Below are 26,736 nucleotides of genomic sequence, written 5' to 3'. Positions count from 1 at the left end.
CCCACAGCTTCCGGACTATGCCGTAGTGGGAATTCTGGGTAAGACATGGGTTGGACTAACGGTCCTCTGAGGTCCCCCCCTGCTCCGAGATTCCGCACTTCTGCAGCCTCTCTCCTTTCGGTTCCCTTCAAAGGGACGTTGTGAGCAAGCCAGGAATCTTTAAACCATCCCTGCAACAAGCGGGAGTTGTCAATCATCTGTCCCCAGCAAGCTCTCCAGCGGGGCAAAGTTACATAGAAACGGGCCACCGTCTGCCGCCCGTGGATGGTCAGGTCTCAGAGCTGGTGACATTAGAGCCTCAGGACCCGGCAGGAGAGGGGACAATGGCCCCTTTCACGCCAAGCCAAACCCAGATTCAAACGTTCCTTTGACACGGGCTCCGCTGGGGAACAATGTACAAAGGAAGGAGAGATAGGGCGAGGGTAACTCAGGTGAGGGCTGGGGACGAGGTCCGAGACCAGCCCGTGTGTCATCTGCTTCTCTCTCTGACCCCCAGGACGTTCCCAGAAACTGTAAGCGCTACCTGAGCTGGGCGCAAGCCTTCCTCGTGGTCTATGGTATTGATGACAGGAGGAACTTTGAGGGCTGTAGCCAATACCTGGAGATCATCGCCCACCATGCAAAGGAGACCCAGCATGACTACCCAGTGCTGCTTCTGGGGAACAAGCTGGACATGGCCCAGTACCGGTACGGACCTGTAATCTACTTGTCTCTCTTCAGCAGCCAGGTAGAAGGATCCAGTGGCAAATCTGGTGGACTTCAGACGGAGACAAGGCCCTTTGGTCACTCTCTGATTCAGAGGTCATTCCTTCCTTCCTTCCTTCCCTCCTTCTCTCCTTCCTCCCTACCTTCCTTCCTTCCCTCCTTCTCTCCTTCCTCCCTACCTTCCTTCCTTCCCTCCTTCTCTCCTTCCTCCCTACCTTCCTTCCTTCCCTCCTTCTCTCCTTCCTTCCTTCTCTCCTTCTCTCCTTCTCTCCTTCCCTACTTCATTCCCTACTTCCTACCTTCCTTCCTTCCTTCCTTCCTTCCTGCCTACCTTCCTTCCTTCCCTCTTTCCCTCCTTCCTTCCCTCCTTCCTTCCTTCCTTCCTTCCTTCCTTCCTTCCTTCCTTCCTTCCTTCCTTCCATTGAATCCAGGAGGTCCAGAGGCCATTGAATCCAGGAGGTCGAGGTTATAGTTCTGGAGCAGGATGTCCCTGTATCATCTGAGGAATAGAGAAATGTAGGAGCAGCCAAGTAGTACCTGGTAGAGCTTCAGGTCTAGAGTTGGTAGGATGATAGCTCAGATCTGCTCTCAGACACCTTCTAGCAGTGTGACCCTGGGCAAATCACTTAACCACTGTTGTCTAGCCCTGACCTCTCTTCCATCTTGGAATCTTTGTATCCATTCTAAGTCTGAAAGTAAGGTTTGAAAAACAAAATTATGTCCCAGGTTGCTTCAAGAAGATAAAAGTACACACTCTTCTGCCTTGGAACCAATACACATTATTGATTCTAAGACAGAAAGTTAAGGATTAAAAAATTAAAAAAAAGGAAAAGAAAAGAAAGGAAAAAAGTAAAAAATAAATGAGAAGATATAGGTATGTTCCTAGAATTGCACTATGTAAACTTTGAGAATTCATGGCAAATAAGAAGATATGCTAGAAGGGGATAATGTTGTTCCCATTTGCAAAAGGGGTAAAAGAATGGATCCTAGAAACTACCCATTGGCAGGCTTGAAAATTCTGTGAAACAGTTAAAAATATTTATAGACATAGACGTGAACTTATCCCATCTACATCGCAGCACTCTCTCAACTTTGAAAACTAGAGTAAAACTTTTTGGTCCTCTCTTTGTATCAGAGAAGTTTGAATTTTTTCTTTTCCATTCATGGGGTGTTTATAGAAAAATTTTAGTTAAGTATTTGGTCATAGGCTTCATGGTTGGGTTTCTAAATGTTTTCTGTGTCATTTATGGCTTCCCCAAAATTACCCCGAAATTCCCAAGTAATTTCTAATGCTGCCCCATGATATATTGAAACTACGATGGGGAAAGTCATGGTGGGGACGGGATAACTGTATTTAGAAACCTTCCTGACTTTTAGAACATAGTGCAATGAGCACAAGGTGCCCACATGCATTCATTAATTAGCTTCCTTTTCTTTTAGGAGAGAGTCACTGGGTTGGCAGATAAGGGTGATGGCAAAGACAGTGTAACTTGACTTTAGCCAAGCATGTCACAAAGTCTAGCATGTTATCCCCCAGGATAAGACATGAAGAGGATGATAGATCGTGCTATTAAATTTGCTGCTTGTCTTTCTGAGGAGAGGCAGCTCTTGTGCTGGCACAAACACAGAATTAGGAATCAAATACTTGGAGTTCCAATTCCAGTGCTGCTACCTGTACAGCCTTAGGCAGATCAATCATCTTTTCTTGGCCTGTTTTCTCTCCTATGTATCAAAAAGGAGGTTGAGTTAGATCAGGGATGGTAAACTCTTGCCTTGGGGCCAAATCCATCTTGCCTTCTGATTTTGAACAGCTGGTGAGCTAAGGACAGTTTATACATTAAAAAACAAACAAACAAAAAAACCTTCCCTTCCCTCTTAGAATCAGTACAGAATATCAGTTCCAAAGCAAAAGAGAAGTAAGGGCTATAAATTGGAGTCAAGTGACTTACCCAGGGTCACACAGCTAAATGTCTAAGGTCGAATTTGAATCCAGAACCTTTTGTCTCTAACCTTGGTTCTCAATCCACTAAGCCACCTGGCTTCCTTATTTTTTACATTTTTAAATAAAGTGTGTTATATTTCTAAATTTCAGAACCATTCTTGATTCACCAGCTATCCAAAATCCAATGACAGAGGCAGTTCAGTGCCCCTGGGATTAGAACTCCAGGCGTGAGGTCTATAGGACCTGTGGGACCTGGGTCTGTAGTACCAATCCCATTCGCCTAGTCCTTGCCCTTCAGTCTTAAGAGTTGTTACTAAGAAAGTAAGAGTCTAAAAAAAAATCTGATGGCAGGCTGGATCTGACCCAGGGGCCATGGTTTTCAAACTCTGTATTAGACCTTCTCTTAAGGACCCTTCCAGATATTAGGCATAGAGTGCCACAAAGGTCTTTTTTCTGAATTGATACATAGATTTGGAGCTGGAAATCTAGAAGTTATCTAATCCAACCCCTCGTTTGACAGATTAAGAAACTGAGACCCAGATAAGGTAAATAACTTGCCCAAAGTCACCCAGGAGCCTCTCTTGTCTTGTCTCTTTCCTGTTCAATGATGTTATCAGTGACTTAGATGAGGACACAAACATTCCCACGAAATTAAAAATTTGATTAATATCTTGTATTTTCTATCACCTTTGTGTCTGAATATGTCCCTCCCTCTCCCCTACTTGTTAATCTGTAACTAAGAATTTTTTTTAAAAGCAGCTCAGCAAAATGAACACTTCATTCAAGTCTGCCAGTACAGTGTTCCCTCATTTCTGCCAAGAAGGGAAATTATGCCCATCAAATTTTCAGGTGGAAAGCCTCAGACAGCCCAGAAAGGTGAAGGACTGTGGATAGAATGAAAGTTGGAATCAAGATTAATAGGCTAGACAGGCAGGTGGATAAGTGGAGAGGGAGCTAGGCCCAGAGATGGGATATCTTGGTTTCAAATCTAGCCCATAGACACTATCTAGCTGTGTGACCCTGGGCATGTCACTTAACCCCAATTTCCTGTCTCTTACCACTCTTCTGCCTTAGAAACAATACTTAGCATCCATTCTAATATGGAATGGAAGGGGTTTAGAAAAAAAAGATTAATAGGCTAACCCTAACCCTTACACTAAATTTGTGCCTCCAAATCTAACCTGAATGGAATAAAACCAAGAATACAAGGTTTATTGGAAGAAATGTAAAATTCTGGATTTAGAACCAAAAAGTTAGTCACCCAGTTGTTTTGTTGTTTTTTAATTAAAACCCTTACCTTCCATCTTGGAGTCAATACTGTGTATTGGCTCCAAGGCAGAAGAGTGGTAAGGACTAGGTAATGGGGGTCAAGTGACTTGCCCAGGGTCATACGGCTGGGATCCCAGTTTTAATAAAGAGAGACCTGGATTGGTGATAGCTCATGTGAAGAAGTCTAAGAGATCTGGTGTGGTGGATAGAGTGCCATGCCTGAAGTAAGGAGGATTTTTCCTCCCAAGTTCAAATCTTCTACCACACTTCTATCACACTAATTGTGCGACCCTGGGTAAGTCACTTAACCTATTTGCCTCAGTTCTCATCTGTCAAATGAGCTGGAGAAGGAAATGGCAAACTAGTCCAGGATCTTTGCCAAGAAATGTCCAAATGGGGTCATGAAGAGTCAGACATGACTAAAATGACTGAACAATTAAACTTAATATAACCAACATTGTGATACAGCCACTTGAAAAAAACTAATAGTCCATCAATAGAAGTATGATATTTAGGTTACAGATAATAATAATAATTACAACAATAAAAGCTTCTAAATCTTATCTGATTTGCACAACAAATCATGCTATTATTATTACCATTTCACAGATGAGGAAACTGAGGCAAACAGGTTAAGTGACTTGCTCAGGGCCACACAGCTTATAACTATGTCTTCTCAGCTCTAAGCCTAATGCCCTATTTACTGTGTCACTCTGCCTCACATCATGTGATGATAGTCCTTTGGCACTCTCTTCTGATGAGATAACAGCTTAAGTTCCGTGTTTAGGTCTGGAATCTACCTTTAAGCAAGGGACATTCTAAAAATGAGAGAACATCCAAAGGATGGTGAAGAAAGATCTAAAATCATGTCTTATGAAAAATGGTTTGCTGGAACAAGGAATGTTTAGTCTGGAGGAAGGATGACTAAGGAAAGGAAGACATAATAGCTCTTTTGAAATATTTGAAAAAACTGTCTCATATAAAAGCTTTGGGAAAGGCAGCACGGAGTAACATAAAGAAAGAGATAGCCTGGGGCAGCTAGGTAGCATAGTAGATCTAGAGCATCACATCTGGAGTCGAGAAGACCTGGGATCAACTCTGGCCTCAGACACTTCTTAGTTGGGTGACCCTGGCCAAGTTGCTTAACCCCAATTGCCTAGGTGTTTCTGCAAGAAAGAAAGAAAGAAAGAAAGAAAGAAAGAAAGAAAGAAAGAAAGAAAGAAAGAAAGAAAGAAGAAGAAAGAAAGAAAGAAAGAAAGAAAGAAAGAAAGAAAGAAAGAAAGAAAGAAAGAAAGAAAGAAAGAAAGAAAGGAAAGAAGAAGGAAGGAAGGAAGGAAGGAAGGAAGGAAGGAAGGAAGGAAGGAAGGAAGGAAGGAAGGAAGGAAGGAAGGAAGGAAGGAAGGAAGGAAGGAAGGAAGAAAGAAAGAAAGAAAGAAAGAAAGAAAGAAAGAAAGAAAGAAAGAAAGAAAGAAAGAAAGAAAGAAAGAAAGAAAGAAAGAAAGAAAGAAAGAAAGAAAGAAAGAAAGAAAGAAAGAAAGAAAGAAAGAAAGAAAGAAAGAAAGAAAAAAAGAAAGATAGGTTTCCAGACTGGGAAGGCCAGAATTGGAACTAACAAATGGGAATTCGGGGAATTCAAAAAAAGAAAGAAGGGATATAGGAAAGAAGGGTGGGTGGGAAGTAGGAAGTAAAATAGAGGAAAGGAAGAAAGTAAGGGAAAGAAAAGGGAGGGGAAAAGAGGAAAAGGAAATGAAAGGATGGAAGGGAAGGAGAGGGGAGGGAAGGGGAAAAGAACAAAGGAAGGAACAAACAAATAAAAGGATAAAGGAAGGAAAGGAGGAAGAGAAGAAGGGAGAGAGGGAAAAGGGATTTTATAGAAACTGTGGTTGTCCTAAAAGGGAAAGGGTAGAGCAGCTAAATGGCTCAGAGGGTAGACAGCCAGGCCTAAAAACTGGAGGTCCTGGCTTCAACTTCCTAGATGTGTGACCCCAGGCAGGTCACTTAGCCCCATTTGCCTAGTCCTTACCTCTCTTCTGCCTTGGAACCAATGCTTAATAATCTAAGAATGAAGGTAAGGGCTATTAAAAAAAAAAGGAGAAGGAATGGGCTGCCACATGACAGTGGCATCTCCCCATCTCTGGAGGCATTTTTGGAAAGCTGAGATTGGATAGTTGCCATTTAGGGATGTTGTAAGAGGGATTCCTTGGGCTAGATGATTTCTACGGTTCCTTCCCACTCTAGGGTTCTAGGAGTCTATGAACTTCTTTTAGCCAATCCCTGATCCTCGGTGGTCACTGTTCTATTGTCCTCATCAGGGAACCTCACTCCTGGACAGCTGGGTTCAGGGGCTGCTGTGCTTTCAAGTATAGCGAGCGTCGACTTTGCTTTTCCTGTGTGGGGTACGGAGATACCTCCTTTGAGTTCCCCTGACCCAGGGATGGGTACCCAGGAGGTCATTTCACCGGGCGCTGGCCATTCTATTGATCTCTTTCCCTGCCTCCGATTCCCCTGCTCCAGGCCTGTCAGATGCTCATAGAATGAAGAAAGGAAGGAATGCCTGATGTCAGGGCATGCTCTTGGCAGAGATTTCTTCAGTCTAACAGCAGGCAGTCATTCAGTCGACCTCCCTGCCCTCCTCCCATCCCAAGTCTTGTTACTGAACAAGGGTTAGTGGGTCGGCCAGCCCCATCTCAGGCTCACAGTCCCCTCTGGGCTCAGAATTGGCTGAATTTGATGTCAAGTGATAGATGATGTAAGACTTTTGAGCTTTTCTTTCTTATTCTTTCTCTCCTCCACAATCAGGTCTGTATCATTCCTGGGGATCTTTCCCAGGCCAGGTTTGTTGGGACTGTGTAGGATGGCCTCATGCAAACAGAACTGTAACCTTGAAAACTTGGCTAAAAGCTCCCTTTGCTCACTCTCTCATTTCCCGTTCTTCCTCCCCCATCCTATTCCCATAGCTCTCATGGCTCCTCTTCCCATGCTAGAAGCAGAAAAGTTTCAGTTCAGCTCCATCTTTTTAAATTAAAAAACAAAAACAAAAACAAAAACACCCTCACCTTCTGTCTTAGAATCAATACTGGGTATTGGTTCTAAGGCAGAGGAGTGGTAAGGGCTAGGCAATGGGGGTCAAGTGACTTGCCCAGGGTCACACAGCTGGGAAGTGTCTGAGGTCACATTTGAACCCAGGACCTCCCATCTCTAGACCTCGCTCTCTATCCATTGAGCCACCCAGCTGCTCCCTTAGTTCCATCTATTTTAAAGGGAGCAGGACCTCTTCCTGTTTTCTGGAAGAAGGCCATCCCCCTGGAAATGTTGTAGCCTGCTTATTCAGGCCAAACAAGAGGGATGTACTGTTTCCTCCTAACCTCCTCCTGTCCTCTCCTTCTCCCTACTTGCTGGTGGTGAGGATTCAGGTCAGACTCATTGTTTGTCAGATATCAATCAATCATTCTCACCCTTCCCTTTCCCTTTTATCCTCCCCTTAAGGATAGGTGGGAAAATAAGAGACAGAAGTTGGGAGGGGGAAAGCTGGGCCAACCTCAAAACAGAACAATTCATGGAGATTGCTGCTCTCTTTACCTCTTCATATATATTTTTATTTTATGGATACCTTTTGTTTTTCCATCTCTGTTCTCTTTTCTCCAGCCAAAGAACCATCTCTTGTAACAACTAAAGAAGACATAAAAGTGATAAAAAAGATAAAAAAATTCACCAAAACTAGCCAATCTGTTAACTACATCTAACAGTCTTTGCAGTATTCCACACCCATAGTCCTTTATCTTTCCACTGAAGGGTTTTTGTTTAGTCTGGTCTACTCTCCATAACCCTATTTGGGGTTTTCTTGGCAGAGATACTGGAGTGGTTTGCCATTTCCTCCTCCATCTCATTTGACAAATGAGGAAACGAAGGCAAATAGGTTATTAAGTGATTTGCCCAGGGTCACACAGCTAGGAAATGTCTGAGGCCAGATTTGAACTCTGGAAAATCATCTTCCTGACTCCAGATCTAGGACTGAGCCAACTAACTGCCCCATTTTCTCATCTCTTCTTTGGAGACAGGTGTGGTCATTATAATTACATATAGTCATGGTCTGTATCATTCTTGCATTATTTTGTTCCTGGTTCTGCTTTTTTCACCCTGAATCAGTTCATATAATCTTTCCACTGCACTGTGACCTCTATTTATGGTCCACAAATCATCTCTTTTTACCATCTTCCTCAACAAACTCAGAATCTGCCCTCACACATTTCCCAGCTGTGTGACCCTGGGCAAGTCACTTGACCCCCATTGCTAGCCCTTACTGTTCTTCTGCCTTGGAGCCAATACCCAGTATTGATTCCAAGACTGAAGATGAGGATTTAAAAACTCAACAACAGACTCATAGAATCATCATCGATTTGGAGCGAGAAGGACCTCAGAGGTCATCTAGTCCAACTTCTTCATTTCATTTCAGGAAACTGAGATGCAGAGAAGTTAAGGCATTTGCTTAAGGTCACACAGGTAACAAGCAGCAAGCGTCGGGTTTAGAGCCGGTCCTCCAGCACTTTTGTCTTTGGCGCCATTGCCTGTCCACACTCCAACCAGGGACGTGTACTTAGAAAAAGCTGCTCTCTGCAGACTGTGAGACCTAGTTCATGGAATGGCTAGTTTTCCTAAACTGCTCTCTTTCTTCTCCCTTCTATGTGTTCTTTCTAAGTTGTTTCAAGGGAGGGTTCTGGGCTGGGGAAGAAAGAACAGAAGGTGTAATGGGGCAGCTAGTTGGCCAAGGGTAGCAAGGCGAAGTTAGGCTCCGGGTTTAGCATTCTCAGTGGATTTCAGTGGAGCCTGGATCCCCTGGCGTGGGGTCTTCGGGGGTCCAGGCCGTTCCCCCTCGGGAAGGGGCTATTTGTTTCTGAACATCCTCACTTCTTTCTTATTCTGCTCACCAGGCAGGTCGCCAAGTCAGAGGGCATGACTCTGGCTAGCAAGTTTGGTTGCCTGTTCTACGAGGTCTCTGCCTGTCTGGATTTCGAGGCCGTGCAGCATGTGTTCCATGAAGCCATCCGGGAAGTCCGGAGGGAGCAGGAGAAGAATATGCCTAGCCGGCCCCTCTTCATCTCCGAGGAAAGGTCCATTTTCCATCAGGCCCCCCTCACTGCCAAGCACGGCCTGCCTAGCTGCACCTTCAACACCCTCTCCACTGTCAACTACAAGGAGATGCCCACCGTGGCTCAGGCCAAGCTGGTGACTGTCAAGTCATCCCGGGCCCAGAGCAAGCGCAAGGCTCCCACCTTGACCCTACTAAAAGGCTTCAAGATCTTCTGAAACACTGGCCCTCCCCACCCACTCACGCCTCCTGGAACAACTGTGTGAAAGGCAGAATGGGGCTGTGGGAGAGGGAGTCCTGGGGACAACTAATAGAACTGTTCCCATCACTTTGGCCTCTCAAGATAAGGGGCTGAGCCCTTTCAGGCAGATTATCCCCCAGCTGACTGGTTCCCACTCGGATTCCCAACCCCTTCCAATTCACTTCTGGAATGAGAGTTCCAGGGTTGTTGGCTCTATGTTAGTGGTGCTTGCCTGGGGCAGCTCTTCACAAAAGAGTTGGTCAGAGTCCCTTGTGCCAGAAGGCAAAGTGAGTGTGAGTGTGTGTGTGTAAGAAAGAGAGAGGAAATGAGGAAGTGAGAGAATGAGATAATGAATGAGAATAAGAGAGTGAGAGAAATAATGAGAGAAAAGGAGTGAGAGAATGAGAGAAAAGGGGTGATGGAATGAGAAAATGAGAGAAAGAATAAAAGAATGAGTGAGTGAGAATGAGAGAACACAAGAGAGAGAATGAGGAGAGGGAGAATGAGAGAGGAGAGAGAATAAGAGAATGAGAGTGACAGAATGAGTGAGAGAGAATGAGAAAGGAGAGAGAATAAGAGAATGAGAGTCACAGAATGAGTGAGGGAGAATGAGAGAGGAGAGAGAATAAGAGAATGAGAGTGACAGAATGAGTGAGGAAGAATAAGAGAGGAGAGAGAATAAGAGAATGAGAGAGTGACAGAATGAATGAGGGAGAATGAGAGAGGAGAGAGAATAAGAGAATGAGAGTGACAGAATGAGTGAGGGAGAATGAGAGAGGAGAGAGAATAAGAGAATGAGAGTGACAGAATGAGTGAGGAAGAATAAGAGAGGAGAGAGAATAAGAGAATGAGAGAGTGACAGAATGAATGAGGGAGAATGAGAGAGGAGAGAGAATAAGAGAATGAGAGTGACAGAATGAGTGAGATAGAATGAGAGAGGAGAGAGAATAAGAGAATGAGAGTGACAGAATGGGTGAGGAAGAATGAGAAAGGAGAGAGAATAAGAGAATGAGAGAGTGACAGAATTAGTGAGGGAGAATGAGAGAGGAGAGAGAAAAAGAGAATGAGAGTGGCAAAATGAGTGAGAGAGAATGAGAGAGGAGAGAGAATAAGAGAATGAGAGTGACAGAATGAGTAAGGGAGAATGAGAGAGGAGAGAGAATAAGAGAATGAGAGAGTGACAGAATGAGTGAGAGAGAATGAGAGAGGAGAGAGAGAATGAGAGTGACAGAATGAGTGAGAGAGAATGAGAGGAGAGAGAGAATAAGAGAATGAGAGAGAATGAGAGGAGAGAGAGAATGAGAGAATGAGAGTGACAATGAGTGAGAGAGAATGAGAGAGGAGAGAGAGAATAAGAGAATGAGAGAGTGACAGAATGAGTGAGAATGAGAAGAGAGAGAAGGGGGGGGGGGGCAGAGGGAGAGAGATCTCATTCCTGCAATCCATGAGATTCCAGTCTCCAAGGTGATGGAAGCAGCTGTGACCTTGAGCTGTGAGCCCGCGGAAGGCAAGGGCAGGTTCCGAGACAAACACACAAGTGAAACTTGAGGAATTTCTGCCTTTGAGGCCGAGTTCAAAGTCTCCATACCTTTCTCCCAGCTGCCCTCACTCCCCCACCCCCCACTTCCTGCCTCCCTCCCTCGCTCCCTATCTTTCTTCAGGACAATCCCTGAAACACAACCGGAGCTGCGCGTTTGCTTCCAAGTAAATCGTTCTGGTTATCGACCTTTGGGCGAAACTTGGAGCTCGGAGCTCGGAGCTAGGTTCCTGAGAGCGCAGAGACCCCTGGTGGAGAGGAGGAGAACAGCAGTTGTCAAGTCCAGCAGCTTTGGGGATGGGTCGGAATCTGCACACCGCTCAGTACTCATGGCCCATACCCACGGAGGGCCAGAGACCAAACAGGACGGTGCGTAGCACATAGTAGGGGCTTGACTGAAACACAACGTCTGCCCCATCATTTTGGGTTAAAACAGACTTTTTTTTAAACCCCTCACCTTCCATCTTGGAATCATTACTGTGTATTGGTTCCAAGGCAGAAGAGTGGAAAGGGCTAGGCAATGGGAGTTAAGTGACTTGGCCAGGTCACACAGCTAGGAAATATCTGAGGTCAAATTTGAACCCAGGACCTTCTGCCTCAAGGCCTGGCTCTGAATCCACTGAGCTACCCAGCTGCCCCCTAAAACAGACTTTCAAAGAATGGCTTGGAAAGAAAATAATACAGTTCATGGTGATAACGTGCAATCTAAGGAAATGTGGAAGAAGAAAGAGCTTTCCATTAAAAAAAAAACAAAAAAAAAACAAACAAAAAACTCTTACCTTCTGACTTAGAATCAATACTAGGTATCTGTTCCAAAGCAGAAGAGCAGTAAGGACTAAGCAATTGGGGTTGTGGCTTGCCCAGGGTCACACAGCTAGGAAATGTCTAAGGTCACATCTCCAGTTCTGGCTCTCTATCCACTGATCCACCTAGCTGCCCCAAGAGCCTTCATTTTTGCTTAGGTGATGGTAAGAGAATTTACAGATTGATTGGATATGGATATCTGAAGCTCTTCTTTTTGTTGTTGGTTTTTTATTTGTTTTTGTTTAGCATTCATTTCTAAAGCTACCCCAATTTTTTCCATCCTTCAGTCACTTAACAGATCCCAAAGAGGATCTTCCAACATCCTTACTCAGGATACAGTCTCCTACTGAAGTCAGGCTAACAATTGGGAGGAAAAAAACAAAACCTTAAGGGAAATAACACCCAGAACTAAAAATAATATACATTGATGACCCACAGAGCAAACACCATTCAAAGTACCATTACGAAAACTGGTTTAGATTAAGAAATGCATTATGTGAAATCATAGATATGCTTAGGCAGAACTCTGATCCTTAAAACATACTTTGTCAATAAAACTATTATTTTTCCATAAGTTTTTTGGCATTGCCTCTATAGCTTAAGGACAGTATGAAAGAGACTCGTGAGGAATGTGCGTCCTCAGGGTCAGGCCACTTTTGGCTGTGCCTCTCTGTACATACAGTTCATTGCAGTTTGGTTCACATCTGTGTGCATTTAACTATTTGAATACATATGCAAGTTTGGTAAACGCTTCTGGAAACATTTTAATAAAGAATTCTTAAAGAAACATAACATTTTAGTGTAATTTATCTTTTAGTTTTGCTTAAATATAAAATATTTGGCCCATAGCTATTGTCTATAAACAGTCTTTGGCCATACTGATGTTTTTAGCAGAACTTTGGTGGTTTTAACTTAACCCACCAAGCAGGCACCTGGTATTGAAAATATTTCCTTGGTTTTCATTTTTTGGCCCACCATAAGAAATCCCACTAGATGTTGGCCTCTGAGTACTCTGGGGAAATATCAGCTTCTTTCAATTCAATCATCGCCCGTTCTGGGTTTTGACTTTCGAAGAGCAATGTTTCCTTTAAAATATTCAAGCTGTTGTCATCCTTTGGTGACACAGACTCCTTGTTTATAGTCTGAACCGAGGATTTGATTTCTGCTGTTTGTTTATCCTGGGAACTCATCTTCCGATTTCTAAAAAGGGAAAAAAGAAACAACTGAGACTGGATACTCCTTATTCTCTGACTCTAGACACTTAGGTAGGTTAGGGGATGCTCAAGTTATCAGCTCAGAGGGCTTCATGTCTGATATAGGTAGAGATTCCAGAGTGGCTTTGTCAGATAAGTGACTTCCAGTGTAAACTAAACATTTTGTATTCCAGCAGAGAAAATGACAGGCGGGATGAATAGAGCTGTCAGTGGTGGCACAAGAGATTCTTCTTGTGAAGGGTCTCTCTCATCAATTTCTTCCTTTCCATTCATTCCTAATGCCAGTTCAGTAGACCAGACCTTCATTACTTCTCTAAATTATTATAGTTATCCGAGTCTCTCCTCCCTACAGTGTCCTACAAACTATATATAGCCAAGCTGATCTTGCTAAAATATCATTTTACCCACATTGGTGCAAAGTGGAATGAGTATTTGCTAGAAAGACCCTCCCCAGGTAGGCAGAGCCTCCTAGTCTAACATTTACCCAACAAATATTTATTGAGTTTCTACTGCATATAAGGTGCTGCAGGGATCATAAGGAGTTAGAATGTTTAATATAAAATTAAGGATTAGACAAATATACAAATATAAACGACAAAGTAGAAAGCGAAAGAATAATTTGACTTCAGACACTTCCTACTTATGTGACCCTGGAAAAGTCACTTAACCCCAACTGCCTAGCAATGACTGCTTTTCTACCTTGGAATAGGTACTTAGTATTAATTCTAAGACAGAAGAGAAGAGTTTTTTTTTTTAAAGGAAAAGAAAGGAAAGAAGGAAGATAGAATATTAAGAAGTTCAAAAAGTTCTACGAAGGTTCAAAAGCAAGAGTGATATAATAATATGTATTATATACATATATTATATACGTTATTAATATGTATTATATAAAATATAACAAGGTTATAATGATTATCTATCAATGATAGGAGAATTTAATAAGCCATTCCCCACCCACAAGTAGGCATTTAATAAGTGCTCATTCGATTGGAAGTCATTGGTTGATGACTTCATGGCAAAACCTTTGAGTAGCTATTAATGATATCAATTAATATTAATAATCCCCGACATTTAAGTCATCACTGCTGTTTCTCAGAGTGCCAGACATACACGATCATTTCATCTTCACAGCAATCCTGTCAGGTCAAATACCACAGGCATTAGCCCCATTTTATAGATCCTGAATTTGCCTTTGCTTACTACTACTAAGTTCCGGAGCTGAGATTTTGAACCTAGCTCTCTTGGGCTTCCATTTCTAGGATTCTTTGTAACATACCACATCGATTCTACATATCATTAACTGATGAGTTTATAACAGATGACCTTTTGAAAGAAGAATCTCTTGTGCCACCACTGACAGTTCTATTCATCCCACCTGACACTTTCTCTGTTGGAATAGAAAATGTTCAGTTTACACTTGAAGCCACTTATCTGACAAAGCCAATCTGGAATCTCTACCCACATCAGGGAGAAGGACCCTGACTGGCTCATCCCATCTTTCTCTTCTTCTTTTTTTTTTAACCCTTACTTTCTGTCTTGGAAAGGAAATTTTCTAAAACAGTAAAAAGTGTAAGAGCTACACAACTGTAGTTAAGTGATTTGACCAGGGTCAAACAGCTAGGAAGTATCTGAAGCTAGATTTGAACCCAGGTCCTTCTGACTCCAGGTCTTGTGCTCAATCCTACCTAGCTGCCATTCATCTCATCTTTTTATTCTGCCTCCTCTGCCCCTACATTGAGCAAAATATCTTTTACATAATCAGCTCTCAAAAAATACCTTTTGAATGAATGAATGAATGAATGAATGAATGAATCAGCTACTTCAACCTATCATGACGTCCATCACTTGTCATTAGAATCTAGTCGTTCTTAACAAAGCTGTGGAGTGTTATGATTTTTTTTAAAAGTCTAGGAGTCACCCGGGGGCAGCTGGGTGGCTCAGTGGATTGATTGCCAGGCCTAGAGACGGGAGGTCCTGGGTTCAAATCTGACCTCAGACATTCCCTAGCTGCATGACCCTGGACAAGTCGCTTAACTCCCATTGCCCAGCCCTTACCACTCTTCGACCTTGGAGCCAATACACAGTATTGGTAAGGGTTTAAAAAAAAAAAAGTCTATGAGTCTCAGTTAAATTTTATTTTTAACAAGTGATAGTGAGTGTCATCTTGGGAAAGTTTTAGTTTTTCTCTTTAATTGTTTCCTCTCTCCCCCATCTTATAGTGCTATAGGAATTATAACTAAGGGTAATTTGGGTAGCATCATTTTATTTATCATGGGGCAGCTAGGTGGTACAATAGAGAGAATGTTGGGCCTGGATTCAGGAAGACCTGAGTTCAAATACAGCCTCAGATACTTTCTAGCTGTGTGACCCTGAGCAAGTCAATTAACCCTGTTTGCCTCCGTTTCCTCTTCTGTTAAATGAGAGGGAAAAGGAAATGGCAAATCACTCCAAGAAAACCCCAAGTGGAGACACAGAAAGACAGACATAACTGAAACACCTGAAAAACAAAAATTTCATTTATTGTAGGCTCAATCCTGAGAAGCCCTTGAAGGTAGTATATTCTCAGTTCTAAATTATAGACAGGAGTCAAGAGAGATTACCCAAGGTCTAGAATAAGATTTTCCCAGGAAAAGTCACCTTAATCCTCTTTCAAAACACACACACACACACACACACACACACACACACACACACACACACACACACACAATTAGAACCACATTTTTTTTTTAACCCTTACCTTCCGTCTTGGAGTCCATACTATGTATTGGCTCCAAGGCAGAAGAGTGGTAAGGGCTAGGCAATGGGGGTCAAGTGACTTGCCCAGGGTCACACAGCTGGGAAGTGTCTGAGGCCAGATTTGAACCCAGGACTTCCCATCTCTGGGCCTGACTCTCAATCCACTGAGCCACCCAGCTGCCCCCTAGAACCACATTTCTTGAAGATAGTCAGAACTTAAATATTAAGTTTCTAACCTGTTTGCCGTGATACTTCTCCCCAGAAGAAAGACACTCAAAATCAATACTGCAGAAGAAAGGACAAGGACAGCAATATTCCAGGGTGTTGCTGTAGAAAGAAAAGATAATGAAACATTTCCTACTCAGTCTTTTAGTAGGTAGGGTCTAGTGTTTGCAACCCAACACCATAGTATTTTGTATCTGTCGATAAGGCAGCTCAGTGGCACAATGGACAGAGTATAGGGTGTGACATCAAGAAGATTCACCTTCCTGAGTTCAAATCTGGCCTCTGACACTCATGGCCAGGGGCTGCTCTGGGAATTTTCTCTGGTTGTCCTCTATGCCTGGAATGTTCTTCCTGGGATCTGACAGTAGACCTTCCCTTCTTCCTTTAAGCTCCAACTAAAATCCTACCTTCTATAGAAAGCCTTTTCCAACCTCTTGTCATTCTATTACGTCCCTTTTATTGATTATTTCCAATTTAGCCTGTATATAGCTTGCTTTGCATATATTTGTTTACATGTTGGCTGCCCTATTAGACTGTAAGCTCCTCAAGGGCAAGGACTGTTTGCTGTATTTCCAGCCTGGCACATTTCTCATTGTTAATCAATAGCGTCTGACTCTATGTGACCCCATGGGCAAAGACCCTGGAGTGGTTTGCCATTTCCTTCTCCTGTGTGTCTCCCTTTTACAGAGGAGGAATTGAGGCAAATAGGGGTTAAATGACTTGCCCAGGGTCACAGAGCTAGTAAACATCTGATACCAGATTTGAACTCAGATCTTCCTGACTCCAGAACTGATGCTCTATTGCACCACCCAGCTGCCCCAGTCTAGTGCTTAATAAATATTGTTGACTGATTGATTGGGAGATGGGTAGAGATATTTGCTTTACATGCTTCAATTTTTCCCAGGGCTGCTTCTGCTTGCTAGTGTAAGAGATAGCCATGTTGAGTCTAAAAATAAACCAAATATGAGCCATAAAATGGAAAATCTTAACAACAATAATGTGTGATGATCCACTGAGAATGACTTAACCATTAGCAACAAGGCAAGGATCTAGAATGACTCCAGGAGGCTCATGATGGAAAAGGATCTCCATTGTCATAGAAGGAGGAGATGGAGTCCAAATACAGATTGAAGCATACCATTCTTCACTTTATTTCCTCCATTATTTTTCTCTAGTGTAAGCAACTGCATATTACCTGCCTTTTTGAGAGGGAGTGAGTGGAAGGGAGGGAATCGTGGATTGCAAAATGCCAAAAAACAGATATTTTAAATTATATCAACATATAATCTGGGAAATTTTAAATTTAATCTTTTAAAAAATTTTTAAAGAAATTCAATAAGGAGTTGACTGTACTGTTATTACATGTCCATTCATAAAGCTCCAACCCAACCAAAGAAAAAATTAGGTTTTGTTCCTGCCTATGGATTATCATGGAAATTTGACTTAATTAGTTTCCCCAAATCTTTCTTTCTGAATCTAAGCCAAGAACTCACAGTCCTCCGTCCGGTAAAGCCACAGCATTTCCTCTAGCTGTTCTTTTGACCAGCCAAGTTCAGGCATGGCCTCAGCCTGCCCATTGCCGCTGTCCATGTTGATATGTTCCTGGTTGTGGACACTTTTGCAGATCCCTCTGGCTTCTTTGTTGCCCAACGGGCCACTCGGAGCTATGGCTGGAGTCCTAAAGGTTTGCCTAGATGGACCAGAGGCTTCTGGAGAGAGAATGGCTTTGCAAGTTGACTCCTGAAGTCTTCCCACTCTCCTATCTAAATATTACTGGCTGGGGCATCTGGTTTCCAGAGACAGAGGCCTAAAGAGGAAACAATTAACGACAAAAAGGTAGGTCTTATTGTAAATTTGACAGCATAGTAAAACTCTTGGACAGCTGAGTGACGCAGTGCATAGAGTGCCAAGCCTGAAGTCAGGAAAACTTCCTGTGGGATAATCTAACCTTAGACCCTTACTAGTTGTGTGATTCTGGGCAGGTCACTTAACCCTGCTGGCCTCAGTTTCCTCATTTATAAAATGGGCTGCAGAAGGAACTAGCACACTTTTCTGCTGATCAACTACACTCAACCTATCAGCCTCAGTTTCTTCATCTATAAAATTAATGCTTTATAGGATTGGAATGAGGATCAATACTATTTATAAAATGCTTTGCAAACCTTAAAGTGCTATATAAATAAATGGAAGCCATTGGGGAATTAAAGCCAAAGAAGGAAATGGCAAACCACTCCAGTGCCTTTGCCAAGAAAACCCTAAATGGGCTCCTGAAGAGTCAGATATGACTGAAACTACAGAACAGCAGCAACAACAAAGTGCCAAGCACTGGGTCGTGTATATACATAAATATTATAGAAGGTAAAGTAAGGGAAATTCTCTAACAGCTAAACATAGGAGTGGTTAGGGAAAGGTTCCTGGTGTTGATATCTGGTCCGAACCTTGAAGGCAGAGAAATTTCTGATATGAAAAGAATGGCTATGACCGCAGCTGTGTTTTAATGGGACTCCCAGTGAGGAAACTCCCTTTCCCAATGCAGATCACCAACTTCTTTGTAACTTCTAGTCTTAGAGATGCCTTGAGGCATTCACTGAAAGAGTAAGTCATGTCATATGCCCAATAAGGGTCAGAGGTGAGACCTGATGTGAAACTGGGTCTTCGTGACTCAGAAAACAAAACAAGTAAGGCACATTTAGTTGAGTGGGAAGGGAATTGCTACTATAGTAGCTCAGAGATGGATGTTATTCTTATGTATCATCTGACAGCTTCCTATTTTTACATCTTATTTTTGCTAAGTGAATACTAGTAAACTAAATTGTTTCTGTGGAGTTGAAGACACACACACATGCCATCAATGTGTAAATTAACACATTTAAAAACTGTACAATCTAAAGGAAAATTTTGTGCTCTCTAAATAGAATGATTGGCAGTTTTCGAATCAGGACATCCGAAGTTCTAAATCCTTTCTCTCTCTGAGCCTTACATCCTCCTCTGTCAAATGGAAAGGTTGGACTAAACCTTTAAGGTCCTTCACAGCTTTAAAAATGGAGGATTCTATGATCCCATTGACAGGCTGGAATTTGCTTTTAGCTCGCTTACTTACCATCATGGGCCCTTTGCAAGCTGCCACTTCTGATGGAGCCAGAAGCAGAGAAGGGCTCAGCAAAGAGATGAACTCACCACCACCCAGGAATATTTAAAAACACACCCCAGATTCTGACAGTAACCACCAGGTGTCTCTGTGGAGGGCAGAGTTGGGCCACAGAGGACTTTTCCTTCTAACCTAAAGGAGTGGGCTTGAATTTCCCAGACCTTGCTTATCTCCAGCTTATCTAATTACACATTCTGCACTTCCTTTTCTTCCCCCTAGTCCTGCTGAGTGGAAATTCTTGTCTCAAGACATCCATATTCTTAGGCACCATCAATTAGCCCAAGGACCCCTGCCCCTATGGAAGTTTCTATTGTTGTTCAGGTATTTACAACTCTTCAGGTCCCCTTTTGGGGTTTTCTTTGTAAAGATACTGGAGTGAATTGGTCTTTCCTTCTTTAGCTCATTTTACAGATAAGGAAACTGAGGCAGACAACATTAAATGACTTGCCCAGAGCCACACAGCTTCTAATTGTCTGAATCCAGATTTGAACTCATGAAGATGAGTCTCCAGGACCAGTTCTTTACTCACTTCACCACCTTGCTGCCCCCTAGAATGCTACTTCCAAATTTTCCCAAATGATAGCTCATGAGCCCCTAAACCAGATGAATATTTTGCTAATTGAACTAAGGACTATTCCTTTTGTTCTAATTAGCTTCTATGTATTCATGGGTCAAGGGGAATATGATTGGGGATGTAGACTCTAAATGATCACCCTGCTGCAGATATTAATAACATGGAAATAGGGCTTGATCAATGACACATGTAAAACCCTTGGAATCAGCTGATAAGCTATGGGAGGAGAGGAGGGAAAGAATATGAATCATGGAACCATGGAAAAATATTCTAATTTAATTAATTAAATTAAAACATTTTAAAAAAACCTTTTGTGTACTCAAATAGTCCCTCTCCCCCACTTACAGCCTTACTGTATTTAAATAAAGACAATGTAAAATGATTGTATATTTAAAAGGAAAACCAGCTTTAAAGAATGAGGGAGAATTAGCTTAACAAAAGGAAACCGAGATGGAGGATTTAAAACCTCTTCCCTTTCTCAGAGAAGGGGAAGGAGAAAAGGAAATGCTCTACCAGCTGCTTGGGTTTCCAAGGGAAACACTAATCACGTCATTCCTCAGCAGGGTTCCCATTCACTGAGTGGAGTTCTGTGCCAAAGTCTCCCATAGCTCAATGCTCATCACAGCCCCCTTTCAAAGTGTCTTTCATCTCCCACTCCTCAGCTGCCCCAGCCAACCCCCTCCCCAGCTGTCACAGACATTCTTAATTTTTCTTGCCAACAGAACCCAGTCCAACCCAGTTCAAACCAAATGATTCAGTACCTGTTTCTTTCTGGACTTTCTTTTTGAGAGCTTGAAGTATGGGCAGTCGTTTTTTCAGTTAAGTCTGACTCTTTCATAGGGTTTTCTTGGCAAAGATACTGGAGAGGTTCACCTTTTTCTTTTCCAGCTCATTTAACTGATGAGGAAACTGAGGCAAACAGAGCTAAGTGACTTGCCCAGGGTCACACTGCTAGGAAGTGCCTGAAGCCACATTTGAACTCAGAAAGATGAGTCTTCCTGATTCCAGGCCAGGCACACTAGCCACCCACTTGCCCTGACATTGGACTACATTTCCCAAATCTTCCCCAAGGGCTTGAACTCTAGACCTAGCCACAGGACAACCTTCTGAACCCTAGTGACATAAGCAATCTCTTTTAAAGCTTGAAAGTCTTCTACCTCACTTCTTACACATTTCCACTTTGAATCACAGCGGAGAGATGGCCACTTTTAGCAATATTGATCTGTTACCAAATAGGGAACTGCAACAACTTATATGTAAGGGGGAATGACCTGTACCAGACTCCAGTGACTCATTCATTTGCTCTGAGGTCAGAGAAGATAAATAGACTCCATGGCCAGCAGGTCAAAACTTAGAGAAGTGAGACCCACCCAAAGGATAGTTCATTACCCCCTCTTGAGGGGCAATGCCAAGTTATCTGCTTTCTCTCTCTGGGGGAATGGATAAGAGAAGGGAGGAAAGGGGCCACTAGGTGGCTCAGAGGAAAGAGAGTCTCAGGCCTGGAGACAAGAGTTCCTGGGTTCAAATTTTACTTGACCTCAGACACTTCCTAGTTGTGTGACCCTGGAGAAGTCACTTAACCCCCATTGCCTAGCCATTACTGCTCTTCTACCTTTGTACCAACATTATGTATTGTTCCTAAAGGCAGAAGGTAAGATTAAAAAAAAAAAAAGACCAGGGAGGGAAGATCTGGAATGTTCTCTTTCTCCTCACCAAAGAGGCAGTTCCAGTTTCTTCTTCAGGCCATAGCAGGCAAATGATCTGTCTGACTGGGTCAGATTGAAGCAGTCACCTGACTGAGGTCTACTGTTTACTCAAAATCTAATTATGCCCCACTTGTTCTCCTATTTCACAAAGAAACCAAATCTTATCTATTTGGCACCAAAACATCCTGGAAAGAGGAAAAAGCAGTCAGAGCTGCTATCTGATTTAACTGACTGCCTTTTTCTGAACCAACCAATCAAAAGAGCCCCAGCTAACAAGTTTAGTTCCTGGGGAAAGCAAGCAAAACAAAATACTCCTTTATATCTACTTTGTAATTCATAATGCAAAAATACTACAAGAGGTAATTAAGACAAATGCTTCAGGGTGGGAAGAGAAATAAGTAATTGTAGTGGGTCACAGATGGATATTAATAATGAATGCTCTCTGACAGTTACCTAGTTTAATTATTCTTTTTTTTTTAACCTTGATTTTTTACATTTTATTTAGATGATTTAGATTATTTTTCCATGGTTACAAGGCTCATGTTCTTTCCCTCTCCTCCCCCCACCCCTTCCCATGTCTGACTGGGTTTTCCTACTGGGTTTTATATGTGTCATTGATCAAGACCCATTTCTACATTATTAATATTTGTACTAGGGTGGTCATTTAGAGTCTACTTTCCCAATCATAGACCCATCAACCCATGTGATCAAGCAGTTGTTTTTCTTCAGCGTTTCTACTCCCACAGTTCTTCCTCTGAATGTGGATAGTGTTCTTTCTCATAAATCTGAGTTGTTCTGGATCACTGCATTGCCACTTATGGAGAAGTCCATTACATTCGATTGTACCACAGTGTATCACTCTCTGTGTACAATTTTCTCTTGGTTCTGCTCCTCTCACTTTGCATCAGTTCCTGGAGGTTGTTCCAGTCTCCATGGAATTCCTCCAGCTCATTATTCCTTTGAGCACAATAGTATTCCATCACCATGATGGAATTTGTTCAGCCACACAATTTGTTCAGCCATTCCCCAATTGAAGGACATCCCCTTGTTTTCCAATTTTTTGCCACCATAAACAGCATGGCTATGAATATTCTTGTACATGTATTTTTCCTTATTATCTCTTTGGGATACAAACCCAGCAGTGGTATGACTGGATCAAAGGGCAGTACATATATATATATATATATACAGTATTGATTCCAAGATGGAAGGTAATAAATAAAAAAAGAATTTAAAAAAGAATCAATACTAAGTAATAATTCTAAGGCAGAAGAGTGGTAAGGACTAGGTTAAGTGGCTTGCCCAGGGTCACACAGCTGGGAAGTATCTGAGGCTCAATTTGAACCCAGGACCTCCCCATTCTAAACCTGGCTCTCAATCCACTGTACTACTTAGCTGCCCCTGTATATACTTTCTTTAGGGAGCATCCTCCTTTCTCAATCTCTTTGTTAATATTGCCCCATTCTTAATATAATCTCTGACTAACAACACTCTCGCCCTGTAACAATGTAACATCTTGAAGTTTGGATGAAGTAACATGACTTTTCTTTACAAGTATTTTTTTACAATAGCTTCATCTCTGACTCATGGAGCAGAAAATCATTCCATCTGTAATTACTGAAACTCAGGAAAGGACAAAGCAAATAAATCCTTAGAAAATCCCATTTACTGAACTGAACATGGATGCAGGTTGGCATCCGTGGTCTGGTCCTAAATGGATACATAGCCTCCTACTTTAGCACCAACAAGAAAAATGAAAGCTAAATCCTTTCACTCCATGTTGGTAAATTTAGTGTATTAGAGATAAGACAGAAAAGTAAGCAGTAGGACATTTTTGAAGATGGATCGCACTAATATCATGGGATATCAGGAGGTCTATCTCTCTTGAGTCTACGTGGTATTTGTCACGATGTAGGGTTAAGAATGGCAAATCTGGACAACAGAGAGAGTCAAAGCTGTGGTTTTTCCAGTAGCCATGTAGCGCTGTGACAGTTGAGCTATCAAGCACCGCAGACTTGATACTTTCAAATGGTGGCTCTGGGGAATACTTTTGAGAACTCCTTGGACAGCAAGGAGATCGAATCAGAGAATACTTGAAGAAATCAATTCAGATTAATCACTACTCATTGGAAGGACAAATTCTGCAGCTGAAAAGCCCCTGATGTTGGGAAAGATTGAAGGCAAAAGGAGAAGGGGATGGCAGGGGATGAGATGGATAGATAATGTCACAGAAACAATTGAACGTGAGCTTGGACAGACTTTGGGAAACTGAGGAGGACAGACAGAAGAGCCTATTGTGCTTTATATAGTTCATGGAGTCCTGAAGAGCCAGATACAACCAAACAACAAAATGGTCGGTACTCACACACCTAGACTAACCATATGATTCAACCCACGTGGAATTTTAGGTGGAGAATCTCAGGAAGAAGGCATCAGTGGTTCTAAGAACACCTTCTCCTTTTCTACTTAGCCCCTGTAGGGTTAAGAAAAAAATTGTGGGAAGCGATCTGTCTGTCTGAGAAAGGAGTCACTGCAAATTTCCGACCACCCCCATTCCAGACCAGTCTTTACCTCCTTTACTCCAGTCACTTCCTTCCTAGAAGAGCAGACCAAGAGGGAAAATTTCTCTTGTCTTCTAGCTAAGCACTGCTAGATCATCAGTACATTAAGGAGTCCTGATTTTCTGGGTAGCAAATGAGTCTGGGGTTCAGAGGAGTTGTGTGTCACAGTCAGGAGTTCCAGCTAGCTCTTTCTGAGGACAAATTCAGCATTTATTCCACCAGAAGTGTCAGACAAGAAGGAGGGGGCCTTCTTCACATTCCATGAGTCTGACCAAGCCAGATTAAAATGAAACTGGTGGGAGGAGGGGGAGGTGCAGCTAGGTAGTACAGCAGATGGAGCTCCAGGCCTGGAACTGGGAAAATGTGGGCTCCAATCTAGTCTCGGATACTTCCTAGCTGAGAGCCACACTAAGTCACACACACATATAAATTTTAACAAAATAAATAAAAATACATGAAAACATAAATAAAATTAATTTGTGGTTTTCTTGAATAGTAGATGACCGGCAGGGTTCCTTATGTGTGGTTTAGTGGCTCTGTTTCTATTTGAGTTTGACACCACTGTGCTATTTGAGTTTGACACCACTGCTGCCTCTCTTGTGGCCCTGAAAAGTAAGATGTTGTGGTCAATAAATTTACATCCTCCTTCTGAGTAGCTGTTATTCACGTTTTTTTAAATTGTACCTTACTCTTCATGACCCTTTTTGGGGTTTTCTTGGTAGAGATACTGGAGTGGTTTGCCATTTCCTTCTCCAGCCCATTTTACAGAGCAGAAACAAGCAAATATGGTGAAGTGACTTGCCCAGGGTCACACAACTAGTGTGAGGCTAGAATTGAACTCAGAAAGAAAAGTCTTCTGGACTCTAAGCCCAGCACTCTAATCCACTGCACCAACTAGCTGCCCTCTTGAATAGAAGATAATATTATTATCCCTGGATTTTAAAAGTATTTTAAAAGCATTCTTATATATACTATTTATTTAATCCAGCTGATTATAACATCTATAGAATGATTCCACGCCCTCACAGAATCATAGATTCAGATCTACCAAAGAAATAAGAGCTCTGCTCGTCCATTTGAGAAGTTATTTTACAAATGAGGAAACTGAGGTCTATAGAATTTAAGTAACTCACCCAAGATTACACAAACAAGTGGCAGAGCTGAGATTTGAATTCAGAATTTCTGACTCCAATTCCAGACCTCTATTCACTATTCCCACTGCCTCCTTTAAAATCCCTGAACTTCCAGGAAGTACAAACCAACAGAGAACTCACCTTGAATGTCCAGATTCTAGGACCAAATACCGATTCTTATTCTTATTCTTCTCTTTTTCCGGATCACCTTCCAGTCACTTATACTGAGAAGTTCTCGAGGGAGACAGCTACACCTTCTAACTGGTAGTGGTGACTACAGAGTTTTATAAAGCCCCAGCCCAGAGGATAGCTGTCTTTAGAGTAACACACCCACTTCTAGAGTTTCCCCTGTACAACTTAGAGGTGATTGAACTCCATAATGACCTGACCTCTGAAATCTCCTTAAGGTGAATTCCTGTCACCAGATGAGCTTGCACAATCCCAAAGGGCATCTATTTCCCTTATTTCAAACTAAGAGTAAACAAAAAATTCTGCCCCCACAACATGTAAGCTTTTTGGAGGTGGGGTGGGGTAGGGGAAACAGAAAGAGAAAGAAAGAGAGAGAAGAGACAGAGAAACAGAGAGAATGAGAGAGAGGCTGAGAGAATGGGAGAGAGGTTCTAGCACTGTGCCTTAGCTTTTTTTTCATCCAGTCTCAGCCTAAGTTGCACTTTCTCTAAGTTCTATCAATATTTAACCAAGGAGGGCTGATTTAAAAAAAAAAATTCTGATTTGTCATCAGGGTTATGGCCCAAAGACTTCACTCACTCACTTATGCTTCGTACACACAGCAGGAAAATGACTGAAATCTGCTGGAGAGTCATACAGTTGAATTCTACTTGTATTTACTAAGGATCTGTTGTGTTCCAGGCACTGAGACAGAAACATAAATCTCTGCCCTCAAGTAGCTTCCAGTCTAGTAGAGAAATAAGTTGTAGGAATGGTTGACTCTGTGTGCAGAGGAGGGAATGCCATCCATATTAGAGAGACTGTACAAAGTCCTCAATTGGGGACCTTTTCCCACCTGGCTCCTACTTTTCCTATTTATCCAGCCCACTCTTCCAGAATTATTTCCCAGTGTTCTCCTTTCTACACTATGGCTCTGTAAAACTGGCTTTTTCTGTTTTTCATGAAATGGGCATTTGGTGTCCCATCTCAAGTGGTGTTCATGTTCTCTCTCCTCATCTCCTCCTCCTGGAACCTTTAGCTACCTTCAAATGTCATCTCAGGTATCACTGCCTACCTATATAATAGGACCATGGCATATAAAGGGAGGTCATCTCCCCCTCATTTTACACTTAAATTTATATATTTTACCCTTAAGGAAACTGAGGCCCATGGAAGTTAATTTATTTGCAAGCCCTTATCTCTTTTCTCTGGTTTATTGCTATAGCCTGTGGGTTGGTCACCACTCTAGTCCATCTTCCATTTATCTGCCAAAATAATGTTCCTAAAGGGAAGTTCTGACAATGTCTCCCCCTGCTGAACCTCCCCATTCAATAAACTTCAATAGCTCCCTATTACCTTCAGGATCAAATATAAAACCCTATATTTAGTTTTTAAAGCTCTTTCCTATAGCACTAGTATAAACTATTACAGATCATTTACTGCAGGGGGGGGAGGTTAGTAAAGAAGAAAGAATCTGAATCACAAAATGTTAGAAAACAATTATTTGAAAATGTTATTATGTGTAATTAGAATTTTAAAAAGAAAGTTAAAGAGCACCAAAAAAAAGGACTTCATTATCTGCACTTTCTTTCTAGTCTTCTTGTATCTTACACTCTTTCCTGTACTCTTTGATCCAGGGACACTGACTTCCTTGTTGTTCCTAGAACAAGATCCTCCATCTCTC

General features: G+C 42.2%; 2 protein-coding genes across 4 annotated transcripts in view; one reads left to right on the top strand and one right to left on the bottom strand.

Moving 5' to 3' along the window:
* Window positions 1-12,376, top strand: part of RASL12 (RAS like family 12) — a 29,411-nt gene extending 17,035 nt beyond the window's left edge. For both annotated transcript variants that reach the window (XM_007479582.3, XM_001375329.4), the window contains 2 exons: window positions 497-687; window positions 8,845-12,376. In XM_007479582.3, the coding sequence (XP_007479644.1) occupies window positions 497-687; window positions 8,845-9,220 (567 nt within the window). In that variant the 3' untranslated portion in view covers window positions 9,221-12,376. The remainder of the gene's footprint in view (window positions 1-496; window positions 688-8,844) is intronic.
* A 101-nt stretch (window positions 12,377-12,477) lies between these two features.
* On the bottom strand, window positions 12,478-25,540 carry SLC51B (solute carrier family 51 subunit beta). Of its 2 annotated transcripts, none has more exons than XM_007479580.3 (4): window positions 25,026-25,540; window positions 17,256-17,569; window positions 15,774-15,864; window positions 12,478-12,784 (listed from the first exon to the last, which is right to left on the bottom strand). In XM_007479580.3, exons 2-4 carry the CDS (start codon window positions 17,350-17,352, stop codon window positions 12,574-12,576), a joined length of 399 nt encoding a protein of 132 aa, XP_007479642.1. In that variant the 5' UTR covers window positions 17,353-17,569; window positions 25,026-25,540; the 3' UTR covers window positions 12,478-12,573. The 2 variants fall into 2 exon arrangements, with proteins under 2 accessions (XP_007479642.1, XP_007479643.1); XM_007479581.3 differs by lacking the exon at window positions 25,026-25,540 and adding an exon at window positions 20,246-20,699.
* Between the last annotated feature and the right edge of the window lie 1,196 nt (window positions 25,541-26,736).

Source organism: Monodelphis domestica, chromosome 1 (assembly GCF_027887165.1).
Source record: "Monodelphis domestica isolate mMonDom1 chromosome 1, mMonDom1.pri, whole genome shotgun sequence".
Taxonomy (NCBI): domain Eukaryota; kingdom Metazoa; phylum Chordata; class Mammalia; order Didelphimorphia; family Didelphidae; genus Monodelphis; species Monodelphis domestica.
This window is presented reverse-complemented; position numbering and strand designations above follow the sequence as displayed.